Genomic DNA, 14267 nt, shown 5'->3' on the forward strand with positions numbered 1-14267 from the left:
CATACACAAAGTGGATGCACAAATTCACAATCAATATGCCTTAACCGGAAACATAATTTTGATAAGAACGAAAACAACTGGTTGTGTTTGCTTGTATGAGATAAAATGTTTACCTGTGATCGTGGAAAAGATTGTAATATTGATTTAATTGTATAATTTAAATGATAACTTTATGAAAATATACCAGATTCTAGGTATTGAGAATTTTACTTTAAAAAAATGAGGATATTTTCGTTTAAATGTGAAACGAATGATTCCCCATGTCTCATATTTTTTTTATTAAACGAGGGCTCCCTTTGTCCGCTGCCATGGATTGCATTTGTTTAAGGTTTTTTTTATTCCTTGTGATTCAAAAAAGAAAATATTCAATCTGTGGTCACATGAATACGGATTTAATGAGGTCGAATTATTTACTTGCATATGAAGAAATCGTCAGCGATATTTCCATTCAAATGTCACAGATGGCATCATATCCCCAAATCTTAATTATAAACCTACTGACACTCGCCAATATCTGTACCCTACAAGTTTTCATCCTGCTAATCTTAAAAAGAGCACCTCGTACAGACGGGCACTAAGAGTCAAGCGAATTTATTCCAACACAAAAACAATATAAAAAAACTACGTCAGCTTGAAATCCGCTTGAAGAGAAGGAGCTACAAACACAGAAATATCAAAAAGGTTTTCCAAAAGCAAAAAATTACAAGAAGGTAAACTAAATTTTAACACATGGAACTCTGTGTTAAAATACAAAGATAAGAAGAAAAATAAAATGACTCCGTGAGTTCTTACTTAACACTAATCTCTCAAAACAGCCTTTGTGTCATTCGTGAGCATTGGAAAACAGTTGAAAACAAAAAGCCATCCAAGATTTTTCTCCAACCCTTCAATGATAGCTTTTAGTCAACCCAATAGTCTGCGGAACCCACTGGTGCCGGCTGTAGTGTCTGACAATAGAAGTACTTCTGGAGAATGTCGTTTGTGTGAGGAACAACATTACAAATGCTGCCTACAGATGAATCATTCGTCAACTTTACACAGTAAGGCAACCGAAATTAATTATTATAGGATATTTTGCAATGTAACCTGCAAATGTATGCATGTTATTTACATTCTAGAATGTTAAGTTTGTGGCCTCCAATATGTTGACGAGTCAAAGCAGCCTTTCAACAACGCCGCAATGTCAATATGAGTGATACCTGTATCTCTAAGAAGCCACTCCTTTCATTTTCTGAGCAATTCATACAGCATAAAGTAGGGTCATAAACTTGATGACTTTACCCGCATGAAAATCCTAGTGATTGAACAGAACATTTACTGGAGTAATGCCAAGCGACAGGTGTGGGAAAGCTTTTGGATAAAGGAACTCAATGTACATCATCCAAACGGCATCAATTAGAAATACTAAGTTTTTGTTCACTAATGTTTGGATGAAAATATAGTCACGTATATTTAAGTATCGATTTTTGTTTATATTATGATATTCAAGATTTTGGATTCAAACCAATAGACCAAAACTAACCTGTAGTCATACTGATCTTTTATACATATACCATCAGTTTTGTTAAAATTTTTGACACTGACGCAAAATATTTGTTTAACCGAAATATTTGTCAACAAGATTAAATAATAACACCTTCGTATAATACCATCTTATATTACTAGTATTATTGTGTAAATTATTAGACTTATATATATAATATAACATCTTCCCACGCTTGAAACACATTTCCTATCTCTTATGACTATCTTTAGATTTGCCTTCCGTGACAAGTTAACGCTACGACTATATAAGTTATATTTTTTTATATAGCGGATGTGGTCGAGTGGTCTAGAGCGCAGGACATGAGACTATGCGATTTGTGATGTAGTGTATCAAATGTGTGAGTTCGAATCCCGCAGATGGATAGACAAAAATTTTGCGGGTAGTACTTTGAATGCAGATGCACGTTAACGTGTAAAAAACAGATCGATAGCGATCTCCGAATTGGATATTTTCTAAAAAATTGGCGTTTTCCGTGGGAAAATATATTGTTTTAAAGACAACAAGGAAGTACAAAACACTACTTCTATACGTCATATCACAAATATGTCCGACTTTTTTTTATAGTTTCAGATGATTTTCGGCTGAATGAAATCGGTCTCTTCATATAGTTATATAAATGCTTGAATTTGCCTATAAATACATTTATCTTACCTCCTATACATTTCTAGGAATATGATTGGTTAAAAGCGACCTCGTGGTGACCGTGTATATTCCATATTAGGTTAGTAGGGAGGTAATGCTTATTTCAATACACAGTTAGTAGAGGATTTGCGACTTAGGCACTGTTTGATTATTTAAAAGTATTGAAAGTTCTGTTGAATGTTGTTATATCGAGGTTGTTGATAAAAGATATTTATCGTTTACATAAGTTTTTAGTGCAGATCAATAGACAACTTTCGAGTTCGATGCATTTGCGTCAAAAACTCTGGTTTTATTGAACGTCATTTGTGCGTTTAGGGGCGTCGTCACTTCCATTCCAATGTTGAGTGGATGGTTGGAAAACTATAATTCTATATTGGACGAATTATTCGGCAAATTGAATTTTCAAAATTGACAATCAGCATTGCTGTCATTAGGGAATTGTCATTAAGTACCTACATAACAACCATTATTTCTAGTTTATCCTGCACAATGACGATCACTGAGACGCTTGATGAACGTAAATAGTGCAGGGATACAGGCGATCCCCTCTATCTGGTAAATGACGTCATAAAGACGCGTATAATTGACGAGTTTTTTCCGGTGACGGATGAACTCGAAAGTGGTCTATTGAAGAAGGTTCCTAAAATTGAACACTTGAACACTTTAATACAGAAATAAAAAGATGTGTTATGATAGCAAATAAGACCACTTTAGTCTAAATGCCACAAATAAAGATAGTCGGTAAGATAAATTCGTTACATAGTGTGCTAGTGACCTAATATGATATATATAGGGTAAGTAAATATCATATTAGGTCACTAACACACTATGCACCTAATAATAATATACTACCTTATCAACATCGGTTCAAATATTATGACGTCGCTGATTTATTCGGGTCAAAGTGAGTCATACCGGGTCAACGTATTTGACATCACGAAACCGTGATATGGAATTGCATAACAAAAGCTGAGGAGATTGATACAGCACTTGATTATTATTGATTATCTACAATATACGCTTTGTCCGTGTGAATTTTTGTGTTTGTTTGATACACATAACATGGCTCAGTACCCGCTATTGTGTTTTTGTTCTATTATAATATTTGTATTCTGGTCTTTCGTAGTTGCTTATGCTTTGCCTATATGCCCTTTTGTGTTGTTTTGATATATAATGACAGGCTCTTTTTTTAGTTGAAATACAGCATATAGACAGGCGGCAAGAATGAAAGGTAAACTTCCAATTCACATACTACAGAGGATATGACTACGGAACTATTATTATATACTATATTAATTTCTTACTTTCAACGACAAAATTATAATATATCTCTACCTGTGTGACATTTACATTCTGACGTCAAGTCTACGTTAGAGTCAGTGTTAATCTGGCCATTTGGTCCCAGTGCTTAAGGTATTCGGCCGTTTATGGATGAATTCGGCATGCATAAATAAAAATTAAAACAATAGAAAGCAATGAATGAGGTTGTTAAACTTTATATATGCCTTTTTACTCTTCTTGATAAATATTTGCTTGTTTTTATTGTGATTAAGATACTTATGGTACTTGTACATCCTGTCATTATTAGTTATGCTATTCTCGTATTCCTGTCTTTCATTTTTGCTAATTCGCTGTGTCTATATGCCTTTTTGTGTTATTTCGATACATATAGCGTTGCTCTGTTTTGATACATCCCATCATTGTGCTATTGTTAAACTTTTGTTGCTTGTGGTTCAATTTTGCTATGTCCATTGTCTAAATTCTTGTTATGTTTCCTTTTGACATATATAGCGTGGCACTGTACTTATAAATACCGTCATTATGTTATTGCACTATGTTAAATTTGTGTATTCCTGTCTTTCATTTAGCTCATATTGCTTGTTTTTATGCCACTTTGGTTTTTTTTTATTGCGTATAATTTTAACACAGTGTTGACTGCTTATGTTTTTTTATGTATGCCTGTTTGTTTTGTTCACGCATCGTTGTCAATATAAAGGAATTGGATGCGACTGTAATACAAGTGAGAAGTTTAGCTAGCTATAAAACAGGTTCAATACACCATTTTTAATGTTAAAAAAAATGCTTGTACCAAGTCAGAAATATGACAGTAGTTATCCATTCGTTTGATGTGTTTGAGCTATTGATTTTGTCATTTGATTAGGGAATTTCCGTTTAATATTTTCCTTGTTGTTCAGTATTTTTGTGATTTAACTTTTTTTCTATATTATCTATGACCTCCGAAAGCTATGAAATATTGCAAATAATAATCCGATATGTATCCAAATTTATTTTGTAAATTAACGTTCATTATGCAGTTATTAATAAATAAATTTAAACATATATCATACAATGTCATATACATATATACCTATAATCGCTGGTCTCCTTCCTTCACTTGTTTTGGGGCACACAAAAAGCCAATATCATGGCAGGAAATATTATACTCCTTTTTTCATAATTGTAAATAATGTCTATTTATCATACCAAATATATAACTTATGGTACTTGCAGTAGTCCTATATCCAGGATGAAGAAAGTAAAAAAATAATTATAATCAAAGTCCTTGATAGTTCTGATGGAAAAGATAACAAGTGTTTCCATTTGTATATTTTTTCCCAAAATAATTCATCTGCACATCTATTCGCTTTTTGATTCAATATAAAGAAATATATTTTTCAACGATAACTATTGCCGATCTTCCTAATACAGTATATTCATACAAATGACCAAGATAATTCCTGTATTTGCGTTTTGCTTTAAAATTGCTTCATTCTAAGAAATTCAAGTACAATAAGTTTTAATGGATACCTTCTGATTCATCTATTTTTTCAACATAAAAACCAAAATAAATTTGGTCCAAACTTAAGAAAACTAAATGACATAATGTGATAGAGAGAGTTTGATTTTTAGTTTTTTATTTTGCTTCTTTTTTTCGTTTTTCATAAACTTGGCATCATCTTTTTTCTTATGACATACAATAACCTTAACTTTTCCATTTAGGAAGTTCGCATTTCAGTCTAAAAATAAATAGTTTTTCATAAAACTAGTATGTTCTCTCTTGATTTTTCATAGCTTTATTATTGACAAGTTAAAGTTCTCGAAAACTATTAAAAATAAATAAGATTTAATAAGACTTTTACAAGTAGATAATAATAATACATGCAAAAGATTTATAAAAAGAAAAATGGGGATCAATGGGCAAAAACATTTCAGGCATTTGAATGAATAAAACCAGAGGATTACAAAAAATCCAAAACATGACAAGCGAACATCCTTAATGTCATGATTTTCCTTAATAACAATTAAGCGGGAAAAGATAGATTACTTGCAAGTTTTTGTAAATTAGAACAACTAATATTGCCAAATTTTAACACATGGAACTTTGTGATAATGCTGCTGCTGTCAGTGTAAAAGTGAAGTTGGAGTAAGGTTTACTGTCTGAAAAACATTAACCTTATGCCATGTTGCCTGTATCCAAATGTTTGCTGAAAAATAGACATAAAATACAATAACATTGAAGAAAAAAAACAATTCTAAAAATTGTAAAAAATTCTCTAAATATCATTAAAATGCTAATGTTCACATTTCATTTATTTTCATAATTATATTTCACAAATTTATTGATGGTGAAAACAATTCTAATCACAACTAGCCGGAAACGAAAGGTTGACGAAGTAATCCGGAATTTGGAATCGCTGTGTCTGGCTTCGAGGACTTTCGTCACACGCTCGATATAATGACATCAATAAAAAAAAATCAGTCATACTGATTTTCAAAGCGTGACGGTGACTGCATTAAGTTAATCCTTTGTGATAATAATGTTGTTACATTTTGCTTTTACAAAACTAGAACAAGTAGAAAGTGTATTAGTGTTATCCGAGGATTCTTATGTAATTTTAAGAATTCTCTGTACCGTTGAAATAAAATATACGTTCCGGTTCTAGGTCAGCTGGGTTAACTGACAGACTCATAAGAGTTTTATGCATGCAAACATTCCTTTTATAGAACAGAACTGCTGTGAAACGTCATTTCTGAATTTTGCAGATTTATCATGAAATATATCATGAATATCAATGCCAATTGTATCAACCAGTATATTAAAAATGTTTGGGTTGTTTTTGGTTTTTTTGTTCTTTTTTCTAGGTATTGACTCTAAGCAACACATACAGCACGTTAAACAGCATGTTTCGATACCATTGCTTACAATGCTTTCCTGATATTTTATATATTTTTTTTAATTACTGACTTGTTTTCTGTTGTTGCAGACTTGACTGAAAGAATATTTTTAGAAATATGTGTTGTACATGCCCCGTTACGTTCGTACCAATATAACGGAAACGATTATACACACATTCAAAATAAATTTTATTATAATGTCGGAATATGAAGATCTCTAACATTATTGTATTATTTTCATATATTTCACATGAATGGATATGAAATAACTACATATCTGTGTAAGAAATATGAATGATTTCATTTTGTCAAATTATATGCATAATTATATGCAACCGTACGGTCTTCAACATTGTGTATTTATTATATGTTTCTGTTTTTATTTAGATAGCCTATAAGTGTAATCTAAATTTTGAATAATATTGTCTACCTTGTTTAAGTACAAGGAACTTTAATATTCGTAAAAAGTAGAAATGATGCAAGCGTTTGAATTGAGAATAAATTCATAAATGAAGGACTCAAAAGTGTGATGGGGACCTTAAAAGGCGATGGTCACGCTTAAGTATGATGGTCATCGCTAAAGTCGATGGTCTGGTAGGGGAGTGCTATTCGACGGAACACGCATAAACACGATGCTTCAATACACAAAAGTGCGTATCCCCGCTTAAGTCCATTTGTTCGCGTATGTAAGGACGTCAACACAGTTAACAGCTTTAAGACATTTCAAGTCGTTTGAACTAACAAAACATGAACATGTCAGAAAATCAGAATGTTTGTCTAGATAAAGGTTTTTATGAGACAACAGAAAAAATGAAGGCAAAGAAACAAATTATTCAAACCTGGAACCTTTTTGGTCGGAGCTGAAAGAGGTTAACTTGATTTTGCTTCTTTTTTTAACAAAAGGGCCTAGTTTTTATACAAAACAGTAAATAAAAACCACAGCAACTAACGACTACCAATGAATTGTGGTATTAATAAATTGTCAGACCAAATGTGTTTGATGTATATAATTATTTACCGTACGGAATTCAACGTGAAGCTTTGATATGTTATATGGGGTCACGTAATGAACAGTGTTAAACAATTAAAAACGAAAGACAACGACATGATTCATAAATAAAAAAGTAAACGAAAAACTTATAGAAACACTGGAAAAAACATTGCTGTACCCCATTTCCAATACACCGTCGCACTTTGCGTGTTATACCACCGCCCTTTAACGTGTTATGCCATCGCACTTGAAACAACCGTTTCACTTTAGCGTAAACCATCACATCTATGATGAGTTTATTTACTCAAGAGTAAAACCATCACATCGAAATCCGAACTATTGTCGTAGTCCAAGTGCCCGGTTTCCATCGTAACTTCATGCTAAATATAGATATTGCATAAAATTAATATTGATTTTCCGTATCAAAAAATAAGCCAAGGGAAGGAAGATTCATAAACATGAGGTTTTTAGAAGAAACATAATTCATCTGTTGTTTAATTTTACATTTAATATCAAATGAATCTGACCAGTTGTCACTTAATGATAAGCACACATGGTTTAGAAAAGTATACATAAACGTCTTGTCAATAGTAACGGTCATTGATTTATCAACCTCTGGGAGAGGGGGATGGACATTAACACATACATGTATGTAAAAGCCATATAAACCAGAATTGGGTCTTAAAATGATTAATATCAGCTCTCCAATAATTATTCTTCAAATCTGTATGCCAAATAATCTGTCTTGAATCACGATTTCAGGTCTGACATACTGAACAAATCAAATATTTCTTACCTGCACACGCAAAAATCATCACAAAGCTCCCAATACAAAGTATCAAATATTTTCCTACAATATGACTATACCGGTGTATTTCTTTCCTGTGGTGTTCTAAAAAAATAAGATTGCAATCCCAATTCTACAAATGTATATACGTTTATATTGGTTTAAAACTTATTTTTATACCCTAATTTTCAAAGCTGTCAGATGTTTGCATATGCATTTTCCATCAATCCTTTCGGTATGAGAGTAAACAGTTAAAGTTGATAAACAATAACAACGGTTCACGTACATGTTGATGTGTTTCCCTCTATTTTGGTTTGCGACCCGGATCTGTTTTCGCTCAATCGATTTATGACTATTAAACAGCGTTGTATTACTGATGCCTTTATTTTCATAGTTTTAGTTCCTAGATTCCCCCATATAATTTTTGATTGTAAGTTTAGACCCTTTCAGTTTCTCTTCCCAAAACTAAAAGTTGGGAAAGTCCGGACTTCCAAACGTTTGGTTTTGGACGTACCTCATATGAAGGGGATTCTAGTTACGCATGGGAATTTATGTAATTAAGAGGTTATATATTTGACAATGATACACCTGTTCAGCAAATGAATTGGATTGAAGCAACAATCAGTTAACGTATGACCTTCATATGTAGAAAAATAACACTAAAAACGGGAAACGAAAACAAATTTAGCATACATGTGCCTTATGAATATCTTGAATATTGATTCATATTTTATACGATGCAATATTGACTAAAATCCTCTAAAATCAATATCGATGGTTTAATGACAATTTGTGATCAATGTATATGCCCGTGCGTCAGTTATTTTACGTTTAATCATAAGTGAGGTTGCCTAATTTATATTCACGGTAAGTATAGTTTCCGGCGGAGATCATGTTTTTTCGAATGAATTTCGAGTGATAAAACATGCGATCAGGTCATTTAGATGCTGTTTCAAAATTATAATAGTTTAATCCATCACTGTCACCATCATCTTATTTTCAATACTATAGATGTAGGAAGATGTGGTGTGAGTGCCATTGAGACAACTCTCCATCCAAATAACAATTCATAAAAGTAAACCATTATAGGTCAATGAACGGCCTTCAACACGGTTATACATGTTTTTATCACAAGCGATGAACAATTTCGTTATATTACACTAACATCAGTGTTTTGCATTGTCCTTTTTTTTCTAGAGCAATAGTTAAAAGTTAAAACGTCCGGGTTTTTAACAAATGGTCTGTTGTTTTTTTTTTTGTAAAGAAAATTTGAAATTAAGCATTCTTGACCATAATAAAATTGAATTTATATGTGGACAGTGACATAGGAAAAGGAGTAAACATTCAGAAAAAATCAAAAGACACCCAAATATTCTAATAAAAAAGGACCCTACTCCACCCCAATAAAAATTGATTGTAATGAAAACAATTCTTTAAAATTTCATTCGTTTTTACCTAAAGGACCGTTATATTTGAATGATTCATTGATTGTTACTTAACGTCTAGTGGCAAATGTATCATCATGATCAGGACGAGAACAGATAAACAATTAATTATATCATGTAACAGAGTCGTTCTGAATAAAGGTCGGGACATTTAGACTGCCACTGTACATGTGCATTCATTGGATATAGACATATATTTACCTTGCAACAGCCCACATATGGACCATTCGAAGAGCTGTATCCGACTCATCTTCACACTAGAGCAATCAAATATTGTACAGAATTCCAATTTCTAGACCGATAAACATTATGTCTTATGAAACAAGAATTTTGCAATCTGATTGGTTAATTAACCGAGAGTATACAACTTTCCACACATGTTCACAAGAGGGTAAATAAAACTGATGTTTGAATTAGGTAAAGCATTGTTAGTGTTGAAACATGTGTAGTGGAAGTTACATGTAATCTTCAAATGCATTTTCAATGCAAAAACAAGATTTTTTGTCAAGTATCTGTATATGTAAATATACATAAATTCCAGTTGCACATTTTCGATGACATTTGCATCGGTATGTGTTACAGTATAACAATGGCTTTAATCAATACTTTAGAATAAATCAATTTAAGGCTATATTATCCATTCATATGTGTTTGAGCTATTGATTTTGCCATTTTATTAGAGACTTTCCGTTTGAATTTTCCTCGGAGTTTAGTATTTTTGTGATTTTACGTTTTAAACGTTTTTAAAACAAAATAATATAGGGTTAATAATATCTATATATCAAAAGTTTAACATTGTATGATCTTGTTTATAAAGGTTAAATAATCTACAACCCGACAGAAAGTCTGTTTGTTTACATTTATCATCATATTCACTCATGAAAAATTGTCACACTCGAAACAAAACCTGATCAAATCACTCGAAAAACCACGTTCACAGTACGACACTTGACCTACCGTTATAATGATATTTCGTTTGAACAGTATTCACATTTACAAGAAGATCTTTGTTCATTTTTTGTTCAACATTGATTTCTTTTGGTAATAACTCCTTCAGTATCATAAACAAAGTTTGTAAAAATATATTTTTGAGCAAATATTTCAACGAATTTATATTTCTTTTTTAAATCAAGCTGTTCCTATTTGATTCCAGTATTTCAAAATTGCGCAATCTAAAATGTTTGTTAATTTGGAACATTATGAATTTCAACTCCAGGTGCTTGAATGTTTACACCTTCTTATACTTATGTCTTATATGTAATTTCTAATTGATTCCCAGGGTCAAATTTTCAATAAAAGATTTTAGAAAGACTTATATGTGGCCTATGTGACTATTTAGGTCGGGATATTGTCTTTATGACAAATTCCCCGTTTCCATTCTTAATTTAACCGAAAACTGAATTCTCCTAAATAATAATATAATCCTAAATATAAGAATATTAAAAAAAAACATTTCATACCATTATTGTCTAATGCATATACTTTCCTTGACTTTCCTGCTAAAGAGGTAGATTTTGGTAATCTGAAATAGTTGTACTATCACATAAAATGCAGTAGAAAATTTTGTAAGTTTCAAACTTTAAATATGCTATCTATACTTATTACACATGCTACGGAAATATCAATTAGCTATTGCATACCAAATATTTTCCTAATATAAGAAGGTATGACTAACGAAAGGGCAACTAGTATTTTTATGAAATTTGTTTACAGTTAAAATTTGCCAGCTAAAATGAAATTCACATATACACAACAATGATCTTCGTAAACATATTATTTATTGATCACTCTATAATTCTTGATTTTATCAGAGACTTCATTATGCCAACAATTCATGCCAGAATCCTATCAGCATATAAAAAACCAGATCACGTGTATCACTCCTAATAAGAGTTTCCCTGTCCAAGCTTAAATTTCTTGTGTTTTGGGGTGGAGTTTTTTCTGTCGTGTTTTCTGCAATCGAAGACGCCTATTTTTAGTCTTTTGCATCTAACAAATGATATTCATACTCACTTTATTTCTGACTCTCCAATAGATAAACATTTTCCAGCTTCTTTGTACATGTTTTTGATATTTTCACAATAAAAGTCTGTAAAAAAAATAATACCATTAATACCATTTTTTGGCGATTAGAATATACAAATAAGCATAAATGATTGAAATCAGCCAACCACTTTCTTGTACTGTAAGCTAAAACAATCCTTTCCAATACTCTAACAAACCCCTTCGTACTCATATAAGGATACTAAACCTTATTTTTACATGCAAAAGTTTAAACAAATTTAGTATTTCAAATATGAAAATTTATGTGGAATTAAATTCTGTGTTAAACGACAAGACATATAATATATAACATATATAATAACATCTGTAAGTAATGTAATTATCAATACAGAAAGCAGAATACTTGTAAACAGCCAGCCATTCTTGGATTTCAGAATTCATTTCAGTTGCTCCTCCGTCTTTTTTTATATTCTTCTTATTAACTTATTTCCCTTTATTATAATAATAAGATAAGTAATAACAATGCTTCTAATGGCAGCAATGTCTACGGAAGCCCATTTAAAACCTTCAAAAAGATAATTTGAATTCTAAATCGCGAATTCAAATCGTTAGCACGACTTTTTTAATTCATATTTTGTAATTCGAAAATACGAATTAAATTCATTTGATTTGTTGGTTTTTTTTTATTTAAACATTTGATTACGGACTTTTAATTTTGAATTTTCCTCGGAGTTCGATATTTTTGTTATTTTACTTTTTTTTTATCATCCAGCAAATAGCACAGATGCATATCCTAAAAAGTAAAACCACAAAAATACCAAACTCCAAGTCCCAAATTAAATGGCAAATCAAAAACTCAAAAACATTAAACGAATGTATAAAGTAACAACTGTTCTTTGTAGGAATTTTATGATAACAACCCTTTTCGATATCTGAGTTGAGGTCACTAATTCTAAAATAAGTAAAGCATTTTAGTTTAGAATTGGAACTTGAAGCTAAAACAAAACAAATCCAAGTTAAGTTTCAAATTTTTTTAAAGTAACAGTTTACTGTTTTCCTCTATTATCTATTCAATTTTTAAAGATATGTTTAGATTTGTCTTTAAATTCATTAAAGGGCTTTACAGAATTAATTTAATTCAAGTCGATACACTTATTTACTTTATCTCAAATGTCTGGGTTAGGTGAAATATTCTTTGTATGTGTGTACCAAAAATAAGTATCATGGGAGACCAGCAGTTTTTGAAATGTTTGTTTATGTAAAGGGTGTATATTTTTAGAATTCAGTCTTGCAGGATAAGTTAGAAACTATGGAAAAATAATACGTTCGAGGGGTTGTCTTCCTAGTTCTACCCGGACTGCTATGTTCAATTAAGTTGGATAAGAACTGCAATTTTTAAACTTATGCATGCAAACCAAATTTCGTTGTCTAAATACAGTACAAACAACATTTTCCGAAATACCAAAAACGTGAAAAAGTACATTTTAACAAAACGCATTTGTCTAGCAGGTAGAACAACTGTTGTTCGTAGACCCTGCTAAATGCCATTGGCGATTGACAAATGAACGGATGACTAGATGTAACAAAATGGATCTTATTATTAATTTATTAGCAAACAGAAACAATAAACTTGCGGAAAAGATGGTATACCGCATACATGAGGTGCACACATGTGTACACCATTTCCGGATTTCGATAATTAATGTCTCTTCATTGATGTTATAAATCGAAAAAGTATTTGGAAGGCCATATAATTTCCACATAGATATAATATACGGGGAAAAGATGATTTGAAATAATTATATTTGCATAATACTAGTTCAAATTATTAGCTTTTATCATGTTTATTGAATTCAATTTGTTTATATCTTTTTAATGCGTTTGATGAGGATAAGAAGTATCTATAATGTTCTCCCAGTTTGTTAAAACAGTCATAACAATTTGACTTTAAGATTTTAACGTGTACTGCTTATATTGTAAAAATCATACCTTCTGTTAGTATTTCACTTTCATGGCATGTTGTACTGTAACAACTACAGTCTTCTTTTGATGGAATACACGAACAGATATCTGTTTGTTTAGCTACGAAAACAAAGCCTTTTTGAAAGTCACATCGACAAGCACGGTCTTCTACTGTTGAACCGTCACTAACAGTTACTTGACCTGCTTCAAAGCATGTATTCTTTACCATTTCACAGACGCTATTTACATTCGACCAAAACTTTCTTGGTTGATATCTTGAGCCAATACAATCACCACTGTCGATTCCACCTCTCCGTACATATCGTTTACCTATGTATTAAAACTTCTTATTCAGAACATGAAATATACAAATATATATCATATGCTTAAAATTAATGAACTATCTTCACTATTTGGATTGCACGTAGTATTTTAAATTAACCTAACATAATTATTCTTACATCTTTTGGAGACCGTGTATATTTACGCCAAACATTTTTCATTTTAAGCTGAACAAATAGATTTTGCAAAATACTCTACAAATTTTAAATTAATTGGTCTGATAAATGTAACAAACATCTGTTGAAGTCACTTCTGAAAAATCATTTTCGTTATGAGAATTGAAATTTGTAATTTTCATGACATTACATTATTTGATTTCACGAGGATAATATTAAAAGTAATGATAAGTTTGTCTTTGAAAGATTTCATCTT

At 31.3% G+C, this 14267-nt stretch overlaps 1 protein-coding gene across 3 annotated transcripts in view; it reads right to left on the reverse strand.

Annotated features, from left to right (window-relative positions):
• Nucleotides 1–5303: 5303 nt before the first annotated feature.
• LOC143085058 (uncharacterized) overlaps nucleotides 5304–14267 on the reverse strand; it is a 33610-nt gene continuing 24646 nt past the window's right edge. For 2 of the 3 annotated variants that reach the window (XM_076261206.1, XM_076261205.1), the window contains 5 exons: nucleotides 13581–13883; nucleotides 11601–11676; nucleotides 11048–11109; nucleotides 8152–8247; nucleotides 5304–5673 (listed from right to left, as the gene is read on the reverse strand). In XM_076261206.1, coding sequence (XP_076117321.1) covers nucleotides 5591–5673; nucleotides 8152–8247; nucleotides 11048–11109; nucleotides 11601–11676; nucleotides 13581–13883 — 620 coding nt within the window. In that variant the 3' untranslated portion in view covers nucleotides 5304–5590. Of the gene's footprint in view, nucleotides 5674–8151; nucleotides 8248–9788; nucleotides 9845–11047; nucleotides 11110–11600; nucleotides 11677–13580; nucleotides 13884–14267 lie in introns of all 3 variants that reach the window. The other variant, XR_012981235.1, reaches the window with a different exon arrangement.

This window comes from Mytilus galloprovincialis, chromosome 8, assembly GCF_965363235.1.
Source record: "Mytilus galloprovincialis chromosome 8, xbMytGall1.hap1.1, whole genome shotgun sequence".
Classification (NCBI taxonomy): domain Eukaryota; kingdom Metazoa; phylum Mollusca; class Bivalvia; order Mytilida; family Mytilidae; genus Mytilus; species Mytilus galloprovincialis.